Source organism: Rhamphochromis longiceps, linkage group LG14 (assembly GCF_057381845.1).
Source record: "Rhamphochromis longiceps isolate RC_006_pf linkage group LG14, R_longiceps_female_GT1.1, whole genome shotgun sequence".
In the NCBI taxonomy this organism is placed as follows: domain Eukaryota; kingdom Metazoa; phylum Chordata; class Actinopteri; order Cichliformes; family Cichlidae; genus Rhamphochromis; species Rhamphochromis longiceps.
This window is the reverse complement of record NC_140570.1, coordinates 37,200,476-37,222,760: the sequence shown is the minus strand read 5'-3', so window position 1 is coordinate 37,222,760 and position 22,285 is coordinate 37,200,476. Positions and strand designations below refer to the sequence as shown.

Sequence of the window (22,285 nt, the reverse complement as noted above, 5' to 3'; positions counted from 1 at the left end):
GTGTGTGTGTGTGTACATTTAAAGCGCTGACCTTCTGTCTCTCTGTGTCTCTCAGATCTACAACAACAACGTGCTGAAGGACTCCTTCCTGGGTCAGGTGACGCTGCCCGCCGAACAGGGAGAAATAAAGAAAACGTTCCACCTGAAGGACAAGGGCGATCGCCGTGACAACGACCTCTCTGGTACCATCACTGTTGCGATATTGACGAGCTCGATACTCACCGGTATCTAAGATTTGGAGCCGGGAAACATTTCTGAAGTTCCACAACGCCCGGAAATGTCTCACAGACATATCCATAGACTGTAAGTAAAAGATGGATGCAGCTAACGAAATGATATTTCTCAGCAGCATGATCTCATCTACACAGCCTGAATTTTTGTAGTCCATTTTAAGGATGTTGTAGTCCTTGAAACAGGCAGCAGAGAAAAATCTAATTCCTTTGAATCCTCATGAATTCTCCACATCTTTCCTCCTTTTCCCTCCTTCATGAAAAAAACCACAGGAGGGAATTTTTTGAATCTAACAGAGACCAAAAGTGTTTTTAAAAAGTCCAAATACCCACTTCAAAAAGTTTCAACTGGAGGCTTCAGAAACCAGACACGGCAAACCAATGGATAACATGGCTGTGGCTGCTGCCATCTTTCTTATACGGTCTATGGAATATCCTGAAAACGTCAGAGTTTGATTGTAAAAATTTGTTTACACTTTCACGTTTTCTTTTTCCCCAGATTTAACTTTCTGTCAGCAGCTTCTCTATGTCAGTTTTTATTAGACAGTTTAATGTGTTTTATCTTTAATTTCCACGCGTTCATTCCTGACGGCCGAGGTGAACTCTGGTCGCGTGCTCTCGCTCGTTATGAAGCTAATACTGTTTACGTGTCATCCTCGCACAGGACTCTGTGTTTGTTATTCATGGCAGAAACATGCCAAAGATTTTTAAAATCTGCCACTTCATTATTTGTACCAGCAGTCTGTAAAATATCCGGACAGCAGACATGTTCAGACGTGCATGAGATTATCTACCTGCAGCAGGTTTGTGCCGCCTGCTGTCGTCTCTTTGTAAAACTGTCCCAGAGTCACTTTAATCTTAGTTGAATATAATAATGATTTTTTTTTTGTGATGTTTCATTATAGATTCAATTTAATCTCAGTGCTCGCTTCGCACTTCATTATAACGCCTCCCTAGTTATCGCGACCCTGAGTTGGAGAGCAAGGTCTCAGCTCAGTATTTTTAGGGTTTGTTATTAAAGTGCTCAGTGAGTGTAGATCACTCGGTAACACTAAAATGACCACTTTGTCCATCTTTGACTTGATGTGTGTAGACCTGTGGATGAGCTGTGTGCTCACAAACCCGCTGAGACCACTGAGTGAGGGGGCAGCTGCATTCTTTCTAATGGCCAGCAGAGGGCAGCCACTCTCCTGTGAGAATGCAGCCCTGCTTGAGTTCATGGTGCCAGTTATTTGTTTATTTTGTGATTTACGGCCAGTATTAGGGGGGGGGAAAGCAGAATAAACACGGTGTTCAGGTGTGCAGTAGGCTTTCTGATTACTGCAGAAGTCAGAATCACAATTATTTTAGCCTTTAATCTCAACATGACTGAAGATCTGGGCTCCTTTGGTAAACTTTGACCCTGGTCTTTCTACACCATTTACTCTGGGTGTAATCCATATAGTCAAACTTTCTATTACTTCTATTTATATTACTCCTTCTGGCCTACAGTCATCGGGTAGTGTCCGATACCAACATTGTCCTACAAGATGATTAGTTATCAACAAACGCGCACTTCTTCAGATCGAGATCGTCTTGTGTACTTTTACAGTTTTTTGCTTTCAACTTTAAATCAAATCCAGATGAACCCAAGTGAAATGAAAAGGAGGTGAAGGGGGCACAGGGTCAATTGGCAGGGAATGAGCTTTTAAGTTAGTGTAAGCTTTTATGGAGCATACCACTTTAAAGGAAAGGGGTGTGTTCAATTTATAACAGGATAAAAGGAGAGCTTTGAGTAGATGAACGGCTCGATTATTCTGGTTTCAAGACAGACAATGAAATTCAGTTGCATGTCTGATATCCTGTTTCTCACCTCCACAAACGGGGTTCTGTCCATCTTTGATTACAGTCGATCTGTTTCAGTGCTGTTCAGTCTGATGTAATCAGGCCTGTAAGAAGCTTTGTTTCTGTCTTATGTTCAACTCCTGCAGTGTCTGATGGTCGTTTAAATAAAGTTTACTTTTAAAAACTTTCCCTTTGTGTGGTTTGATGGAGGCACTGCACTAAAGTTGTGCTTCATAAAAATCCCACAGCCTCACTTCAAACTCACTGATCATCACAAAAGCCAGTTTGCCGAGTACTGCATGTGTCCTCAAACTACATTTAAACTCTATAAATGTATCTCTACGAAAAAAAATAGAAATGATCGTGTAAAAGAAGTTTAAAATAACTGATCAGCAGTGTTTATGTAGGATTTACTGTGAAATCTTCACGTGATGTTTTCAGTTTCAGCTGTTCAAAACCTGCAGCTCCAAATGAAGTTTAGAAATAAAACCCCGTTTTTGTGTCATGTGATATCACAGCCACACCTGCTTTCATTTAATGACCCATAATAACAGAAACAAGCATCAGTACTCGTGATGTGTGATCCCTTTCTAATATCTCACTGTAAAAATGTTAAAAGTACATTTTCAATACCATGTGGTTTGATCTGCTGATCAATAATGAACCTCTTTTTCCCTTTAAATCCATTTGCTACCAGGCTCACCATGACCGTCTTGCATTCAGTTGCCTTAAAGTGTTTTCCAGCCCCGGATCTCAAAATGCTGGAAAAATAAAGTGAAATAAAAAGCAAAAAATTTGGACTTTTACTCTGAATATTTCATGAGTTTCAAAGTTTTCCTGGCTTGATTAAAATACACCAAACCAGCTGACTGTGAGGAGTTCATCTGGGAAGTGTGGCTATTTTCACTGGAATGAACAAACACGGAAAGCAGAACAGATCCAGGTGAAGGAATGATAATGAGACACGGAGGCTGTTTTCGAGGAGATGCCGGGATGTCGGTTTTAATAACTTAGAAAACATTTATGTTACACCAGTACTACGGTAACAGTACAACAGAGAAATGGAAGGAGCCGCAGTCACATCCAGTTTGAACAGTTTAAACAGCTTCGGCGGCCGACACTCAGCACATCGCGTTCAGTGGAATGATTTCAGACTAGAGGCGTAAAAAGCACATTTTAACCTGCCCTTAATGCTAAACAGGTGAGTGGAGGGTCAGCAGAAGCTTTTACTGACACACGGGACTGAAAATTAATATCACTGCAGTTCAGCATGGAGGGGATTTTCCAAAACCCACTTTAAATCCAACACAACATGATAATGAGACAAACCGTCCCGCAACACCTGAACAAGCACGGAAAGTACCTGAAAGAATATTTACCAAGAGAGCTGGCGGTGAGCTTCGGCCATGAGTGAAGTATTAACCTCTGTTTTAGGGAACAGAGGTTCTCCAGCAGGAAGCTAAGCCTTTTCTGAAGCTCAGGAACAACAATAACAGTAATATCAGCTTTAAAAAGGATTTTAAAAAAAGACTAAATAAACCATCTGCTCGCATGTGAGAACCTCCCACTGTTTGCATCTTTATTATCTTCAGCTCAGATATTTTGGATTCTTTGACGGTTCATTTAAAAATAAAAATGTCTCAGGCATTTCCCGTCTGACGTATCGGCGTCTGTGCTGTTCAAGAGCATCACTGGACACCGATTATTCTGTGATGTGTTTAAAGCAGAAAAATCAAATCTTTCGTGAACGTCGAAAGCTTCAGACTTTGACCAAGTAAACTCTGTTCATAAAAAGAAGAACCAACAGGAAACTTTATTTTAAAAACATGAAATCTTTTTGTCTTTCCTTCCGTTTCTGCTGCCAGGTCTCTGTAAAGGAACTTTTTGTAAATTCCTGTATTTAAAAATAGTTTCAAACTTTTTTGATTTAACCAAAGCTGAAAGAAAAGAGACACTGTGACTTTGTCCATTAAAGAGTTTCAGTTCAAGGTGAACTGGGGCTGCACTTTCCTGTAATGCCACTTTTATGCCACAAGTGAGTAAGCGTAACCTTTATTTAACCAGGCAAGTCATTAAGAACAACTTATTTACAACGAAGGCCTGCGGGAGTCAAGTGGACACGGTGGTTTAAAAAAACCCCAAAAACAACAAACAGAAGCACACGTCTGAAAACATCTCAACACAACTGCCAGTAAAACACTGCCCCCTGCTGGTGAAGTTTAGTTACATGTAGCAGAGGGTCATTACAAAAAGCACCTTTAAAGGGTGCCGTTTGTAAAACTGTCAGTTTAGAAATACTAATAAAAGTTAACAGCACAACGTAAAGATGTAACAGCTGCGACGTTAGCCTTGTTCTGAGCATGACCGCTCCTGCCTCTGACTGTAACGTCCAACCTGACAAGAAGTAGCTTTGCTCAGACAGGCGCCTTGTTTTCTGTGAGTCAGTATTAACGCTCAGGTTTGCGTCTGTCATGATGGAAGCGGACTCAGTGGCCTGTGTAGTTTTTACACATCACACCTTAAAAAATATTCAAAGCTGAAATCATGAAATCATCCAATCAGAACCGAATCATCAGGGCTGAATTTATCAAACCACTTAAAGAGAAATGGATAATCTGTATAATGTTACAGAGAGAGGATATCCCTCATATGGTCATCTGTGGCAGAGATGCCCCACCCACATGCCATTCACGATGGGCAGCCAATCAGAAGAAACTTAAAGTGGGCGGGGCAAAGACAGCTCATTTCAGATACTGGAGCTGAACTGAGGCCCAGTGCCAGATGAATACAGATTATTATGAACTTTGAATCATGCAGAACAGGCCCGCTGTGAGCCATCAGCCATTTATAAGGTCTCAAAGCAGATTCATCGTGATGGCTGTGAGGAAACAATAATATACTAATGCATAAAAAAACAAACATGTTGACTGGGTTTGTACTTTTCCATGTATTTCCTCCTGTTGATATAATTATGCATTATAACTATATTACACTGAATTATATTTAGTATTTGAGTAAAATTAAATGATTTTAAAGTATCCAAAAACAGCTGCTCTAAACGTTTTTACACCTCTAAGAGCATTTTGAGGTGAACTCTGAGTAGTTTGATAAACGCAGGCCTGAAGTTTAATCATCATCTGAACTCTAAAGAAAAACTTTTCAGTGCCAAAAAAAAGTCTCGGTAAGGTCAGCGGAAATGTTTGAGTCCAACTTTTAAAGGTGAGCTTGGTGGAAATTTAAGGATAAATGGAGCCTCTTTTCATTAACAGCAGGTTAAAGCCCTGACAGTGATTCGACTGTGTGCGACGGTTAAACAGAAGCTGACGGAACAAAACTCTGATTAGTGATCGGTGTTCGTTTTCCTCCCCTGAGCCTCGGTCAGAAATGAAGATTTGTTCCTCCTTAAAACGAGGCGTTCAAACTGTTAAAACGCTCCGGAGACGCGGGGCGGGACTGAGCCGTGAGACGGGGTTTTACTGGTGAACGGGCTCCACGCTGCTCTGATGGAACTCCGCTGCGGAAACAAAAACCGCTGGTCGCCGGTCGATCTGCAGGTCGCTCGCAGCAGCATCTCTCCTCCTCTCCTTCGTATAGAAAATATAACACTATATTTTACAAGAGGACTAAGAGAACAGAACGTCTATTATCTTACAAGGAACAGGCAGAGTATGTACAGCGAACGCGCCGGCACGAGGACGAGAGGAAGCCAGACACTTTGGATCCGAAGCGGTGACGTGGAGACGGAGCTCGCTACAGATTCAGAGTCTATATTTACAACAACTTCTAAAAAACTTTTCAGCGCCGGGACCTCCGGACGATTAAAAAAGTTCCAGGATCGGTTAAACCCGGTAACAGAAATCTGATTTATTTGGTTCCTCAAAGCCTGGATTAGCACAGTCAGTGTTCACAGACAGCACGAACAGTTTAAGGTAACACAAAATGAAACGGCAGACGTTCCCTCTTCAGTCATAAACTCTCACATTAGGGCAAAAGTCAACTTTTTCTGTTGAGCTTTTAATAAACAGATCACAGAGCAGATGATGCTTTGTGACCTTTAACCCCTGGAGCTCTCCGTCACCCTAACCTCAGGACTTTTTAAAAAAATCCTCCCAAATCCCAGCGGAGGACAAAATCATCACTGCAAAAACTCAGTTTGTACTGAGAGATGTCTTGTTTTGCTGGGTTAGAATGAGGCTCGTGACTGAGGCCTGGCAGGTAAAAGCAAAGAAGAGGAAGGAGGTGAAAATATGAGCTGATTATAGAGGGCGATGAAGGCCGGCGGCCGGCTCACGTCATTCATAGCTGTTTAAGGACCTTTTTCTTTCCTACAAATCTGTGCAAATTAATAACAATGTGAACTGACTGGAGTGAATGATTCAATCGGGAACGCTGAAGGATCGAGACAATCGACCAATCACAGCCGGACATCATGTATCGTCGGTTACACTGAACGTGTAGCCGTGTAGATCTGACCTTAGAGCTGCTTTGAAGAACCAAATTATCTTTGTGGAGCACAAACTGTTTAATCCGACTTTCAGTTTTATCTGAAAGTGTCGGTTTCATGGACCAGCTGCAGGCTCTGATTATTTTTATCTCAAATAATTACATTTTCTGGGGGCATAACAGGCAGCTTTTTTTCAGTAGTGGTGTTTCATTTTTAAATGTCAATATTTAATTTCTAACTTCATTAGAAATTTGAAAAGTTACATTTATTTAGTGTAATTAACTTCGTCGTCCACCTGCAGTTCCTTCGTAGCTCACTGCGGCTCTGCATCCCACACTGAGAATCACTGTTTTATAAAATATCATTAAATAATGATTAACCAGTTTTCTAAATCCTAATATTTATATATAAAAGTTTTGTCCAAGCGACACTTCAAACCCACAAATATTCAGCCTCGAGAGAGTTTTCTCCGACCGTCACCTGATCCAAAGTGCTCGCTTTGATGCCGACGCCCTCCTCGGTGCCGGCTCATTAAGTGCTATGAGAATGATGAAGTGCTTTAAGATGAAATACACGACAGACGAACCGCCGCCCCCAGCTGTGATGGTGTCACACGGACCTGTCGGGTGGACGGTGAGGTGGAGCCATCCTGCTGCCGGGAGGCGTCAGCTCCGCCCGCCTGCCCGCTATAAAAATGGGTAACCATGAGTTTCTGTTCCAGCGTGTAACTGTGGACAATTGCGCTCTAACACAACACGACGGCGAAGAAGAAGAGTGAGGAACGTGAGTCAGAGTGAGATCCGGGCAGTGGGCGGGAGGCTTGAAAAGAAAAAGCAGAACAAAGAAGCGAGCGTTGTGCACGCACACAGCCATCATGACTGCAGACTGTTCTGGACAGAGTCTCGGGAGTCCCTCTGTTCCTCCTCCTCTCCCTCCCCCTCCTCCGGATGTGAGGGACCGTTGTGCCTGCCCTGCCTGCCCGACCCTGCAGCGTCTCTGGGCTCTGGGCCTCTGGAGGTCCGATGTCCGTTTGGCGGAGACAGGCTGCGGCCCCTCGCCTTTTCCTGAGCGTCGCTGTCAGCTCTCCTCTCCCCCGTTGAAGATCTTTTGGTCACCGTCTTCTGTCTCCCATCCTCGTCGTCCTCGTCCTCCTCTTCATCGTCATCTGAGTCGATGCGGTTCAGTCTTTTGCGGACCGGACGATCCTCCTCCGATGATGACTCAGAATACGAGTCGTCGTCCTCCTCGCCCTCCTCCTCCTCCTCGTCCGTCGAAGGCCGCCGTTTCTTCAGCATCTGGGCGAGCCGTTTGCGCCGCTGCTGCGACAGGATCTCTCTCCTCTTCCCCCTCCCCATCTTCTCCAGGTCCTCCTCTTCCTCTCTGTGTGTTCTCTTTAACCTCCTCCGCTTGTCTCTCTCCTCCTCGGCCTCCTCTTCCTCCTGCAGTCTCCTCTTCAGCCGCCTCCTTCTCTCTCCCTCGTCCTCTTCGTACCTCCTCCTCCTCTTGTCTCTCGTCCTCCTTGTCCGGAAGTCTTCCTCATGTCTCCTCCTCCTGTTCACTCTCCTCCTCTGGTCATCCTCCTCCTCGTCTTCATAATCGTCCTCCTCTGAATCTCTGGAAGAAGCCGACACTGAAGGAAAAAAAGACAGAAAAAGTCATTATGAACAAAAATCAATGACTCCTAAAATCAACAAAAGGTAAACATTTGCTTATTGATAGTTATGATACTACCACCTGCTGACTTACTGATGGATAAAGTAAGATATATGACATTTTTTCCCCATTATGGAGATAAATCTGGAAAACATCGAGCAGATTTCTCCTTAAGGGCGACTGAGCTGATTAAAACTCGTCCTTTACGCTCTGATGGTGACTGACCGTCGCTGTAGTCGCTGGAGAGACGCTCCTTGCGAGGCCTGCCGTGGCGCTTCACCTTGTCCTTGTTGGCGGAGGCTCGCGAGTCGTCCGACGACTCCGACGTTTCACGGTAGTTGACTTGTTGGCGCTGGCCCCGCCTCAGGCCCCGCCTTTTTTTGTCACTGTTGCTGTCCGTCATGTCGCTGAACTGATCCGAGTCTGAGAGACCAACAACCAACAAGTGAACTAGTTATCAGTCAGCACTGAGACACCTTTCCATCTGTCTCCCTCTCACTCACACACATGTAATCTGTTCCTATCTGAACCTCCCCGGCTCTCCCCGCAGATCACAGTCCACAGAAACTCCGCTGACAGATGAGGTCAGGCAGAACTACTCAGAGCCGACCCCCGATGTAATCCCACCTCCACCTTTAAACCATCCGTCGCTCCCACTGCACACCTGACCACTGCCTCTCTGTACTTGTGCATGTTCTGCATCACCCTCACTTCGCTCTTGGCTTCCTCATGCAGCAGCACAGCTTCTCGCCATCATCTGTTTTCTCCAGATCAACAAAGACACAGCGCAGCTGCTTCTGAGCTTCTCTAAACTTCTCCATCAACACCCTGAAAGCAAACATTACATCTGCAGAGCTCTTTCTCAGCATGAAGCCAAACTGCTGCTCACTGCCTGCCTGTCTCACATCTCCCCTGTTCTGGAAAGTAGAGGACTCCAGGATTGTGTTAAATGTGTCGTTATAATTAACTATATTTATAGTTTTCTGATAATTGTCTTAATATTTATTTAATCTACTGTTAAACTTCTTTATTCCACTAAATACACACAACTCAGTCTGTAATAAAATCAATCAATCTTGCCGTCTCACCCATCTCTTCCTCGCTTTCCTCCTCTTCCTCGTCGGAGGAGCGTCTCCGCCGCCGTCTCAGCCGCTTCCTGCCCCGCCCACGGCTCCTGCCGGGTCTGTGTTTAACCACTCCTCTCAGCGCCTGTCTGGGGCGAGTTTTGCTATCCCAGCTGCCGGCATCACTGCCCGCGTCTTCGTCTTCCTCCTCTTCATCGTCGTCTGCTCCGGATGCGCCGAAATCTTCGTCCTCTGAGCTGTTGAGAGGAAGAGGGGGATAAATAAGCCGGCAAACAAGATGAGTGAGAAATCTGGAGAGAACCCGCTGTGTCACCTGTTGCTGAGCATGAACTCGTCTTCGCTCTCCGCCGCCGTGCTGTCGCTCTCCAGGTCGTTCAGTCTCCGCTTCTTCCTGTTCCGTGCAGCGTGAGTCTGGCTTCTAATTGGCCGCTGACTCTCCTTCCCGTCCTCTGACAGGCTGGTGGGGAGGTCTTTGCCCCGCCCCGCTCCTGAAGCGAGAATAATGCACGTGAGTGCTGAAAAATCGACTTTGGGTGAAAGTAAATGAAAGCAGACCGGATGTTCTCATTTATTTCATCTGTTCATCCTCAGTGCACCCCCTCAGCTCTTCCTGTCTCAAACAAGCTCCTCCCTCTTTAAAACTGCTTTTTTATGATTGGCTGCCCCTCATAAACTGCCAGACATGCAGTCTGAAGTATTTGTACATACAGTGATTAAAATAATCCAAAATTTGAAAGTCAAAAGAATAAAACTGTGCTAAGAATGTAAAAGAGAATAACATTCATATGAAGACACTTTGATATATAAACCATGTGAATGAGTATTTAACTGGGATCTAAAAGAAGGCCTTACTGGGCCTGCAGTTCCTCCACTCACCTCCACAGAGGTCCCTGAAGTCCTCCTCTATGGCCTCATCAATGGCATCATCAAAGTCATCAAACCTGGAACAAAACAGCTGATTGAAGCCTCTTTCTGTCATTTCACTTTTTCCCCCCACGTGTGCGGGTCATTAAATCATCCTGCAGGCAGCGTTATAAGAGCCTGGTGGCTTGCAGAGGTCAGCAGCCAGAAGCATAACCCTTCCACCCATCACCAGAACTCACAGACACACACGAAGGTGTCGTCTTCGTGGCTTCTGCTCATTGGAACGATGCATAAATACAGCCACCATATTGCCTCCCAATTAATGTAAATCAATGACGGCAGAATTTTCAGCCGGTTTATGTTGATAAACTGAACTAAAAGTAGTTCTAAGATTTTCTATGTTTTTTTTAAATATTATACTTCAACAACTGAGAGTCAACTGTAAAAACCTCCTCCAGCACCTTGAACACCCCCAGGCGACACCCACCTGTAGCTGATGTGCTTCCTGGTCCTGGTTGATCGCCTTCCGAGGTTTTTGCTCTTTTTGGAATCCTTCTTCTTCGCAGACTTCTCCTCTTCCTCCTCATCTTCCTCCTCATCTCCCTCCTAGGACACCAAACAACGTTCTTTTAAATGCTCCACAGTAAAATCTAAACTTCTACAGATTTAAGATGCAGAAGATGAAACACAGTGTTTATGTGAAAGCAGGAGAAAACAGCGACACTGGAGCTAGAAGCCGTGTTTGTTGCATGTTGATTGTGCCTCACATACCTTAGTAACAGCTTTGATTGTTACATTTGTTTTTTGGCACTTTTGATTTTTTTTTTCAAACATTTCAGTGAAGAGAAAAATTCTAACAAATGCAGATATTTAATTTCCATAGTCTGAGGCAAAAGGAAGTGGGCGGAGCATCATTCCAATGAAGTGACGAAGAGGCCGTGCTCTTCATGTACTCACAGGGATGATGTTCTCCACACTGATTCCTACGTACACCAGCCGTTCCCTCCTGACAGATAAGAACAGAGAAGCTGTGTCAAACTTTTAATGCTGATCGCAGCATTTTCATCCAAACGTGTGTGTGTGTGTGTGTGTGTGTACCTTCTCTCTGCTCTCTCCTTTTTCTTCAGAGCGCTGTCCAGATTCTGCAGTTGTTCCTCCAGTTTCTCACACAGCAATTTCTGAACAGAGGAAAAACAAACCACCGCAGCTCTGTCACTCTGTGATCTATAAATTATACACTGATGTCGACTCATCTTCCTCACCTCCCTTTTAAACTGTTTACACAGTAAGCCAAGCAGATGGGCTGGTCTAAGTGAAACTACTATGCTTTTACATATTTTCTGGCAAGCATACACCATTATGACAGATACTCATAACAAACGTGGACCCAGTGTCAAATAAAAAGCTTCAGCCTGCTTTAAATGCTTTGTTCCAGACAGTTTTTTCTACACTTGGATCTGTATGATGTCAGCAAACACGGATCCTCCTTATATGGTCATCTCAAGTTCACAGCTCAGGATGTGACCATGGAGGCTCTGTTTACGAGGGCCAGCCAATCGAAACAAAGTCTCAAAGTGGGTGGAGTTAAAAGGGCTTGTTTCATGGGGCCGTTACGATCGCCACATCTGCTGGTGCAAACTGACTGATGCCATTTTAGCCTCTTTATTTCTGTGATCTGCTGCGTTGTGCCGACGCCGGGTTGAAGACACGAGTGTTAATGACACAGAAGCTCAGCGAGTCTCAGGTTACAATGAGGGAGGTTTCTTTTCTTCCAGTTTTAATTCTTCTCCTCTTTTACAAAAGCTGATCTGGAGCTTTTGTCTGAGTGGTGAACAACACAGTGAGTACTCGCACCCCAGCACTGGTAAACTGGTATGTAGCTGCCACAGTCAGCATACAGAGTGACCAGTGTGGCAGGCATACTGAGGCCCTCAGTGTGAGGATGAATTAAGGAGAATTATTTCAAACTGTGACTCATGCAAAGCTACACTGGAAGGATCCAGGCTTTTGTTAACTGGGAACTTGTTAATGTGGCGTTTATACTCACTCTTCGTGAGCAAGCATCAAGTATCAGTACAAAACTGCTTCCTCCTGTCAGTTATCTGAACCATAAACAGGACTTTGGGAGTTATATTCTCATCAGCAGACATGACGGAATCAGTCCATCCCCTCAGTGTCACACTTACATGTTGGCAGGGGGGACAGAACCACTCTCCATCAGGGATCAACATGAGAGGCGGCCGCAGACAGGCAGTGTGGTATCCACTGTCACAGGAGTCACACAGCAGGATCTAAGGACAGACACACACACACATTAAACTCCACACAAACCAGCAGAGATGACAGCTTCTATCATTTATGGTTTTATTCAGAGAAAGTTATCAAACATCTGCTTTGCAGCCTCTGAGTTTCTGTTCGTGTCTCTGTGATTTAGACATTATTACAGAATTCTTTCAGAGTGCAGCTGGAACTGGTGACAGTTTACAAACAACATAATAAAAAATGAAAAGGTTTCAGCAGCATTTTAGGTTCTGCACAAAACTATATACTCAAAGTAAAGAGACACAGACCCTCAAATTATTTTTAGAAATGACTTTAAGGAAACACGATGCATGATGGTGAAAATGCTCAAGTTGGAGTTTGATAACGGGGCGTCACAAACTAATGAGTGACGTCATTCTGGCTACAACCATCTGGTCTGCTGACCACACCCCCATTGACCTGCTTCTAAAACTGCCTCCATCCTCCAAAAAAAACAAAAAAAAAAGACTTGCAGAAGATTTTGGGATGTTGGATTTCCTCCCACTCAGACTCCTGAGCATTAAGTCAGGATTATACTCCCACACACGTGTGCACACAGACCGCAGACACCTTAAACAAGTGTCTTCTAGTGTCAGCACAGCCTGGAGGATGAGCTCTCACGTTTATGTTCTCATGATGAGTTCAAGTCATGAGGACTAAAGCAGAACCGGGCGCAGCGTCCAGACATCTCTGTATCTGTAAGCACTCACGCGAGCGCACACTCACCAGTTCGGGGTGGTTGGGCAGGCAGCAGTGAGTGCAGGCGTCCTCGCTGGGAATCTCCTCGGATTTATACGATTCCTCCTCTGAGTCGCTCCCTCCTTCGCTCTCCTCCTCTCCCCGTTTCCTCCCCCTGTCCTCCACCTCCCCTCCCTCATTAAGTTTGCGCCTCTTTGTGCGTATGTTTGACCACCGGGGGCGCCGGTGCCTTCGTTTACCCTGGAAGTACAGAAAGCCAGAGGGAGAACGAGATGGTCACAGAGACGAAGAAAAAGAGCAACAAGGTAAAAATGACCTGACAGGAACTGTTACCCTTCGCTTCCTTATCTGCTCGACGGGTTCAGTTTTTTTGTCTTTCTTCGTAGCTGAGCTCTGCTCCTCTTCATCCTCATCCTCCTCCTCTTCTTCCCTCGTTCTGGTGGGTAGTGCATGTTTTTTCTGTGGGTTCTTCTTCTGGCTCTCAGCCACCTTCGAGCTTGGCCTGCAGGTTGGCAAAGCAGATGATCTTCAAGAAAAGAGGTTTAGATGGGATGAATTTATCGTCACAATCAAACCGACTGCAGCTGAGAATAATGGACAAAAATAAACAAACATTACTGTGTAATCCCCCAGCTTCGTGGATTTTACTGAACACATACCTGCAGATCCTCGCAGACCTCCTCAGCGGCCTCCCTTCCTCTTGCGTCTCCAGCTCCCTCCCTTTCTCCTCCTCCTTCATCGCCTTCCCCTTCAGCTTGTTTCTCCGGTGGGGAGGAATCTTGATCTTTAGCCTGATTCCTTCCTTCTGGAGCTCAGAGGAGGCTTCCTCCAGCAGTCCCTGCCGCTCCTCCGAGGCCTTTGCCTTTTTCTGCTCTGCTAACCCACCGTTGACGCCCTCCTCCTGGTCGTCCTTTTTATCCTGTTGGTCCAGTTTCGGAGGTGAAACAGAGCTTCCCGATTCTGCCTCCGCTTGTACTAAAGTTCTTTCATTCTTCACTCGGTCGTCTTTTTTTAATCCCTCTGCCACACTGAGCACAGACACCTCCCTGCTCCTCTCCTCCCTCTCATCATCCTGCCCAGTTTTCTTCTCCTTGTCCAGCTCGTCTGTGGTGTTTTTACCCTCATTTTCTGCTGTCTGCCTCTTGGGTTCCTCTGCATTCTCAGACAGCGAGGAAACGCCAACAGAGTCCATTTTTGTGGGTGCCGGAGCCTCCGTTAGTGCATGAGGAGGAGGGGGAGGAGGGGGAGGAGAAGAAGTGGCAGCTCCCGCTGGTGTCTCCCCTTCTGTAAGGCCCTTCCTCACCAACACTGACTGCCGGCTCCCTTCACGTTGTTCCTCCGCTGCTCTCAAGTCCCGGAGGTCTGAATTTGGCCCGTTTTGTTCCTGCTGCTTGGCACCGGGCGCTCTGTGACGCTCAGATGGGCTGCGGATGACTCCTACGTGACCCACCACCTGACCTACTACCCCATTTTGCCCATCTTTGTGCGGCAGGAGCAAGGCTCTCCCATTGGTGAGTTCCAGCCTTGATGCGCTGACGACCAGATGCGGCTGCGAGGCAGATGAACCACCAGGGGGCACTAAAGAGTTAGACAGCTTGGCCTCCCTTCCGTGACCGTCCTTGGCGTGGATCACTGACGGGTTACAGACAATAATACTGCTGCTGTTGGTCTTGTTCAGGTGATTGCTGTGGAAGCTTTCTGCCAGCTTGAGCTCCCTCTTCTTCAGTGGTATCTTGGCCTGCTGGCTGCTCCTGACGACCGCTCGCTCCGCTTCCTCTTCCTGTTTAGCCACGGGCGCCATGACAACAGACACTGTGTTCCTGGGGGCGTCGGCGTCCCTCGATTCTGATTTGATGACTGTGGTGATGGTGCTCACGCGGTTATCAAAGACAGACGGTTTGAGGAGCGTCTTCTCCTCCTTCACCTCAGCATCAGCGTTTTCCTGCTTGATGGGCGGCGGTGTGAGCTCCTCCTTCACCTCTGCAGAAAGAAAAAAGGTTTTAAAGATGCACGCAGTTAGGTTGGTTAGGTAAATTGGCGACTGGCGACCTGTCCAGGGTGCACCCTGTCTCTCGCCCTATGGTAGCTGGGATAAACTCCAGCCTCCCCGCAACCCTGACAAGGATAAGCGGAAGACGATGGATGGATGGATGCAACTCATTTTGATTCTTCAGTCTCTTTCGGGTTGCTCGTATTTTGTTTTGGTCATTTTGTATGTCCTTGTTGGGCATTTAGTGTGTCCTTTTAATGGTTTTGCTAGTTTTGGATAGTGGATGGAAACCTGAGGCAGTTTCTTTCACCTACATACCTGGCCTGGTTTGTTTTTCTCTGTTTTGAGGGTCAACCTTCTTGCTGTCAGCATAGTCCTCTGAAGTCTTTGAGGCCTCAGGGTTGGTGCTTCTGATCGTCTCATCCCCTGCATCAATATGAAAAAAATACAATAGTTTGAATCAAACGTTTGTTTATTATAAAGGACAGAAAAAATCTCAACAATTTTTGCCGTTAAAATTGCTTCTGTAGGGTCAAATAATAATAATTTTTTTTTTTGTGGTGAGATGCGGGATTTTATACATTTTTAGACAAAGATCAGCTGCTGTGGACTCAGATTATTTGTTTTGACCTGTATTAGTTGGATTTGAGATTACTCAGTATAATTTTTGCCTCAATGGAAGTTATCGTTTCGCTGTTGTTAAATCAGGAATCTCTCAGGTTTTGGTTGCATGTTTTTTTAGACATGAAGTGTAACCTTCAAATGATTTTGAAGGTTTACTCCATTTAAACTATACGGTTATTACTACCATGCATTTACAAATCCTCTGTTATCCGATTGTGGCTCAAGAGTTGGGAGTTCGCCTTGTAATCGGAAGGTTGCCGGTTCGAGCCCCGGCTTGGACAGTCTCGGTCGTTGTGTCCTTGGGCAAGACACTTCACCCGTTGCCTACTGGTGGTGGTCAGAGGGCCCGGTGGCGCCAGTGTCCAGCAGCCTCGCCTCTGTCAGTGCGCCCCAGGGTGGCTGTGGCTACAATGTAGCTTGCCATCACCAGTGTGTGAATGTGTGTGTGAATGGGTGGATGACTGGATATGTAAAGCGCTTTATGTAAAGCGACTAGTAAAGCGCTATATAAATACAAACCATTTACCATTTACTCTGTGCACTGATTAAAACTCAACTATATAAACTCAATAATCCAGCGTACCAGCTTCTTTCTGTCCAGGGCTGGCACTCCTGGATCCAGCCTGGTTCTGGTCTCGTTCCTGATTGTGGTTTGGATCAACCTGAGCCTTCAGCAGCTCCAGAGCCTCTGCCAGGTCGTTGCGAGTCCTGAGAGGATGGGCGCACATAAGAGTGTAAGCAGAAAGACAAACATGAGACAACCTACATAACTTTAGCTTGACACAAAAGTACAACCTAACGATGCACTTCCAGGTGGATCCGTCCAGATCGTCCTGCTCCTCCGTGTACAGCCGGATGTTCTGCTCCTGGTCCAGCTGAAGCCAGTACATCAGGCCCTGCCGGTCCCGACCTACAGGCTGCAGACGCATCTTCTCCGGGTCCTCGTCGTTGACCGCCGTTTTGAACTTCAGGTTTTCGTCAAACTGACACTCGCAGAGGTACTGAAGAGTGGAGAACATCAGTGTAGTTAGCGCCTTGTCTGGAGAAGTTTCAGCCTTTTATACAAACTAAAGTAGGGTGTCATACTTTCAGGATGCTGGACTTGCACTCCATGGACATCTCCTGGTAGCCCTTCTGTTCCAGCTCCCATGCCCAGGTGCTATTCAACTCCTGGCAGACCTACAAGAAACAGTGATTCTGTTAGGATCAAGCTTTCAGTTTTAACTGCGTCCCTTTACCCACTGACTGACACGTTACCCTTCCTTCCTGACTCCTGAGCTCATGTCAAACTCTCACCTTAGCCAGGTATTTTTCCCAGCGGTCAGCAGACACAGACCTCCCCAGTTTCCTGAGCAGCTTCACATGGAGCTCCACGAGTGGTTTAGGAACTGGAAAACACAGACAGGGCGATCAGAAACACGACACAGTTCATCGTAATGTTCCAGAACCAGTGTCAACAAACATTCACCCCACTGAAGTGGCCTCGCTGTGTTATTCTGGTATCTGAACCTGATCTCTCACTTCTCTGTGTGCCATTTCTGAGCTCAGTCACTCACAAACTGTCGGATAGTGCTTACATTCTTATGGCATGTTGACAAATTGTTAAATTATTTTATTTCTCAGCAGCCAAAGAAAGTGTTTAACACAAATGTTCCCATTTTTTTATTAAGAGGGTGAAATATGCACTAACCATATCTGCAGAAAAATCCTTTAGACAAATCAAAAGCAAGAAGATTTGTAGTTTATGCTAACAACCAACCATAGCTGAATATCAATCTAAACAGGACCACCTGTAAACTGTGAAAAGACAAAAACAGCTCCTTTGACTGGCATGTACCACTTCAGATGTAGGGGGGGCTTTTTAATTCATTTTTATCAAAAGCTGCGATAAAACCAGGCTCACCCGAACAAATACACTGCTCACTGGGCCAGTTATCATATATGGCAGCTTCATTTTTCTTATCACCTCTGCACAGAAACTCAGTCCAACTAATAAATATTTACTGTGTCACGGGTACAAAATAAATGAGTAAGGCAGCTACTTAGTCGACTAAATGCTTGATTTTCAGGGAATATTTCAGCCAACTGTCAGCCCATCACATCAGTGGGTTAAAAGCCATAAACTGAGATTCTAAATGAAACATTATTACAGTTTTATTTCATTAGTCTGAAGAGTGGCTTGGCTCGTTTCACTTCACGTCTTTGTCGTTTGAAACTGTTTAGTTTTTATTAATTTCATTCTTTTTTATTATTGCTGTCAGAGCCATGCTGTATGTTTGTGTCACAGATCCTGCCACCAGTAGGGGGCGCAAGAAAGTTGCAAATAAGGCAGAAGTATTTAATCAGCGAGTTTACCTGAGACAGGTGCTGCAGGAGAGAAAGCACACTTTTTAATGTTTAATTCTTTGAGGTATGCTGAATCACACATTTAAATAAAAAAATAAAAGAATGAAGATCTGAGATTGATTGAAGAAGGTAAGCATTAAACTATATTTAAATTATATCTGGATTTAAACTGTGGAAATGCTTCATTCATTTTGGCCATTTCATTTTCATTGCATGCTTGAAAAGATGTCCTGCTGTCACAGTAGGGACCATTTACTTGGTCATTAAAATATGGTCGAGTACTCTTCAGGGACTACATTTAACTGGTTTAATCATCATTACATTACAAATAAAAACACACTCTAAAGGCAGACAACTCACAGACATCCCAGACTCAATAAAACTACCAAGACTCAATCTAAGGATGTTTATTTTTCTTTTTTTTTAGCAATTAAATTTTAGTCAACAGTGATGTTGTTGCTTTATGTCAGCGGTACTAAGTTTAATTAGCACGATTTCTGTAGGGAAAATAAAGAGTTTGCTATTACTATCCCGTTGACCTTTATCTTACTCAAATTCAACTTGGATCCTTTTTTAGTGTTAATGATTAATTTTTTTTTAAATGTGGAATGTGAGTACAGTTACCAGGTTTTCCTCTTTCTGTGGAATTCCACACCATTTTTAATCCCCGGGCCCACTTATTACACTTTATTTAACTATACTAATACTTGTACTTATTCACTGACTTGGTTTTAATTTTCTTAGCTGCTGAAACTGAAGAGTTTTCCAGATCTCAAATAAGTAAAATAATCTTTGTATTATTATATTGAGACAATGACAGGCTCTAGTTTACAAAAGTTAGGTGAGTCTCAGGAGAGATGTTTGGCGTAAAAAGAGAAGCGCAGATCTGTGTGCATCTCAGCTGAAAAACAGAGATGATCAGCAAAAATAACAGCACACTCACATCACACCATAACGACAAACTTTTGCTTCCATTCATGTCTACTGTGTTTGCTTAGCAAACACGATAAGCATGAATGTTCTTCACATTTCAACACTAAACCTGTAAAATCCATAGTTTGCTTATTTTCTATGTTATAAATACTTTATAGTTAAATATATATTTAAATATAGTTAACTGTGTGTGGCTCTAAACATGTTGCTATTAACAGTTTAATATGAATAAATGGTAGGGTAGGTGTAATAACTTCACCTTGTCTGTGAATAATTTGTATTTTTTTCCATTTAACTGAATATGTGAACTTTTAAGAGCACAGTGTCTTTTTGACTTTCTAAGACTGCATTACAAAAATACAAATAACCATATTTTAGCTGCAGTTAAATACAGAATAACATACTATATTAAATTCTAAAACTACCTCTCAGCACTATTACCGTGTCCCACTTTGCCCCACAAAAAATATGCTTTGTCTCACATTTAGTTTGTTGGGTTCTGCTTCTGTTAACCGTTTGTGTAGACTAAATCTATTTATAACTTTATTATGATTATATTATTATCATTATTGTTATTATTATTTGGGAACTCAGAAAAGAATGGGGATTAGGTCAAATCCAGCATTAAGACATATTAAACTGGGCTTTATGGAAGTCCTTAAACGCCTGTGACTCGTTGTGTGGTCTAGTGTGAGGCTTTTACGCAACTCCAAAATTTGGGGGAAATTCCAGTTTTCTCTGTTGGCACGGTAAACTGACAAAAAAAATCCCAGAATCACATTTAGAATTCAGATTAGTAATGGTTATTACTTATTTCAACAAAAATATCAGGGATACATTACTGATGACTACCATGGACATTTTAGTTCTTATGTTTATCTGAACGCTATGGGCTAATTATACGCTAGTAAGCACTAGATCTAACGGTCATTTAAAGTCACCAGCGAAGAAGAAGCGATTTACAAAGCTACTCATTCGACAGATATAATCCTGAAATGGATGTTTATTAAATCCTAACGTGGTGTGTTAAGTGTAGCGGTAAGTCTTCTACTTTTATTAAAAGTTGACGAAATAATTGAAGCTAACTAGTTAGCAATGGCTGGAATCTGCGCCTTCTGCGCATGCGCACATTTAACAGCCTTTCACTAACGGCCAAAAAAATAACATCCAGTGTTTTCAGCTAACGTCGCCGCTGTGCGGTGACAGCGGTCTGAAATAGCCACTAAAGCTGTAATACATACACACAAACAGCACCAATAACCTACTGGACACTGCTGTCAATTCAGCCCGCCTGCCAGTGAGGCAGCCGGTGAAAAATTACACCTGACAGCGCTCCGGAGCGAGCTGGTTGGCTGTGTGTGTGGTCACTGCTGCATCATGGCTCCCACATCAAGTTTAACGTGAGCGGATCAATAGCAACCTCGACACAATCATCGATAACCTGTCACCTGATATCAACTAAAACCCCGCGGGACCCCGGGCCAAATGTCGTGCCCCCGGTCTCTTTCACCTAACTTCAGCACAGAGTCCAAACTGTTAAATTCAGAGCGTCTGCTAGCTCTATGTTAGCACGCCAGTGTTTTCCAGCTGCCCGAACGTTTCCTCGGAAACTGGGGAGTCGGACTCGATTTCTGCGAGGAGAAAAGTGGCTCTAACCGGGACCCGAAAAAACGCCACAGCCGATCTGAGCTGCCTAAACTCTCGGTGTGATGCTGTCCTGCTGGGCCATAGACACACACACAGGCGCACACACTCCAGTTTTCGTCATCTTCATCGCGACCGTGACGAGGATGGTGATGGTGGTTGTTGTGGTGGTGTTGGCCCCCTTCTTTGGCTTCAAGTGTCGCAGCTTTCCAGCACTTCTTCGCCCCACCGCCACCACCACCACCACCAACACTACCATCAACCGGGCTCTCACCTGTAGTCGTGTCCCGTAGATATCTCTCCATTTGCGGGAAAGTCATCTCGGGCAGATCCAGCGCCGCTCCGTACCGCTCCAGGAACGAGCAGACCTCCGCGAAGCTCGGGCAGAGCGGCGGGCCGGAGCTCCTCAACACCGCCGGAGCAGCCATCTTTCCAGGCGGAGAGAAACAGGAGGGGAGGGCTCGGCTCGCTGCTGGGATGCGACTGTGTGCGAATGAAATGAATGGAGGGAGCGAAGCGTCGACCGGCGTCAGGCTGCGCGGAGGTAGAGCGCGGAGCTTCCGGTCCAGACTTTCACAATAAAACATCCAGGTTATGAAACAGACAAAATACATACTTGTCTGAAAGGTTTGAACTTATTCTGTCCCAGGGCCAAAATATCAAACACAATTTACAATAAAACCACGTTGAGAATCTAAATAAAACGAAACATGGTACAGAGTTGCACTGTTACATTAAAAGACACAAAACGAGGAGTTCTGTTAAAAAGAAAATAGCAAAGAGGTCAAATAAAGAGATGGATGAATAAAATGTTAATATGATACAACAGGGCGTTTAATAATTAGAAATCTTAACAAATAGAAGCAGGTGTGGTATGAGGTGATAGAGATTTCTGCCCCCTGGCAGCAGAGCCGAAGTTTCTCCAGGAAGAGGATTATTCATTTATCATTTATAGCGGTTCATGATCTCAGTGTCTACAGTTTACTAAAACTAAAAAGCAGGAATGAAAAACATTTTTTTAACTTGCTGAATTTAAAAAGAAAAAATGACTGCAGTGAAAGTGAAGTGAACCGTAACACCAACAAAAGAATATAAAAGAAAAGAAAACACACAGGAAATGTATTTTGTTTTAGTCTGTGTCAAATTTATCAAACAAAATTAAGCCCGAGAAGGGGGATACATGTGTGTTTGAGACAGATGTGGGTCTCTATTTACATCATCTGTTCCATTCACATCTGGCATCTGACTCATGTTATGACTGAAGAAATAATAAAACGGAAGAGTGATGACGTCGCTCCAGAAAGCGATACTAAGCTGAGAAACAGAACAAAACAAATCTCCAAAAAAGTTGATTGTGTTCATCTGGACGTAGCGTTTTGTGGGAGAAACGTTTCGTCACTCATCCAGGTAACTTCAGTCTCAGCTGACTGCAGGTTTCCCCAAACTTATAAACAGTACATTTGCATAATGACTGAAACCAGCCCACTGAAGGAACAATGGGCTGGGAGGTCAGTTCCTTAATCTTAATTATGCAAATTCTCATGACCTTTGATCAACAACCACTGACCAAAACCCACCGATCAAAGACCACTGATTTTCACTATCCTACCCTGGAACACCACCAAGCCATTGGTTCCGATATGTGGAT

The 22,285-nt window shown here is 44.4% G+C and overlaps 2 protein-coding genes across 3 annotated transcripts in view; one reads left to right on the top strand and one right to left on the bottom strand.

Moving 5' to 3' along the window:
• The window catches only part of LOC146654628 (calpain-5-like), a 34,054-nt gene extending 31,813 nt beyond the window's left edge, over positions 1-2,241 (top strand). The window contains exon 13 of the mRNA XM_085380966.1: positions 56-2,241. Coding sequence (XP_085237092.1) covers positions 56-232 — 177 coding nt within the window. The 3' untranslated portion in view covers positions 233-2,241. The remainder of the gene's footprint in view (positions 1-55) is intronic.
• Positions 2,242-5,565: 3,324 nt separating this feature from the next.
• On the bottom strand, positions 5,566-21,153 carry rsf1a (remodeling and spacing factor 1a). 2 transcript variants are annotated; one of them, XR_014907345.1, is made up of 19 exons: positions 20,912-21,153; positions 17,011-17,102; positions 16,801-16,893; positions 16,510-16,715; positions 16,298-16,422; positions 15,409-15,516; positions 13,760-15,080; positions 13,434-13,626; positions 13,128-13,340; positions 12,287-12,391; positions 11,199-11,278; positions 11,058-11,106; positions 10,588-10,706; positions 10,113-10,177; positions 9,550-9,724; positions 9,240-9,472; positions 8,377-8,574; positions 7,118-8,128; positions 5,566-5,638 (listed from the first exon to the last, which is right to left on the bottom strand). XR_014907345.1 is itself a non-coding variant. In XM_085380965.1 (18 exons), exons 1-18 carry the CDS (start codon positions 21,063-21,065, stop codon positions 7,371-7,373), a joined length of 4,287 nt encoding a protein of 1,428 aa, XP_085237091.1. In that variant the 5' UTR covers positions 21,066-21,153; the 3' UTR covers positions 5,566-7,370. The 2 variants fall into 2 exon arrangements, 1 of the variants encoding a protein (XP_085237091.1); XM_085380965.1 differs by having other exon boundaries at positions 5,566-8,128.
• Between the last annotated feature and the right edge of the window lie 1,132 nt (positions 21,154-22,285).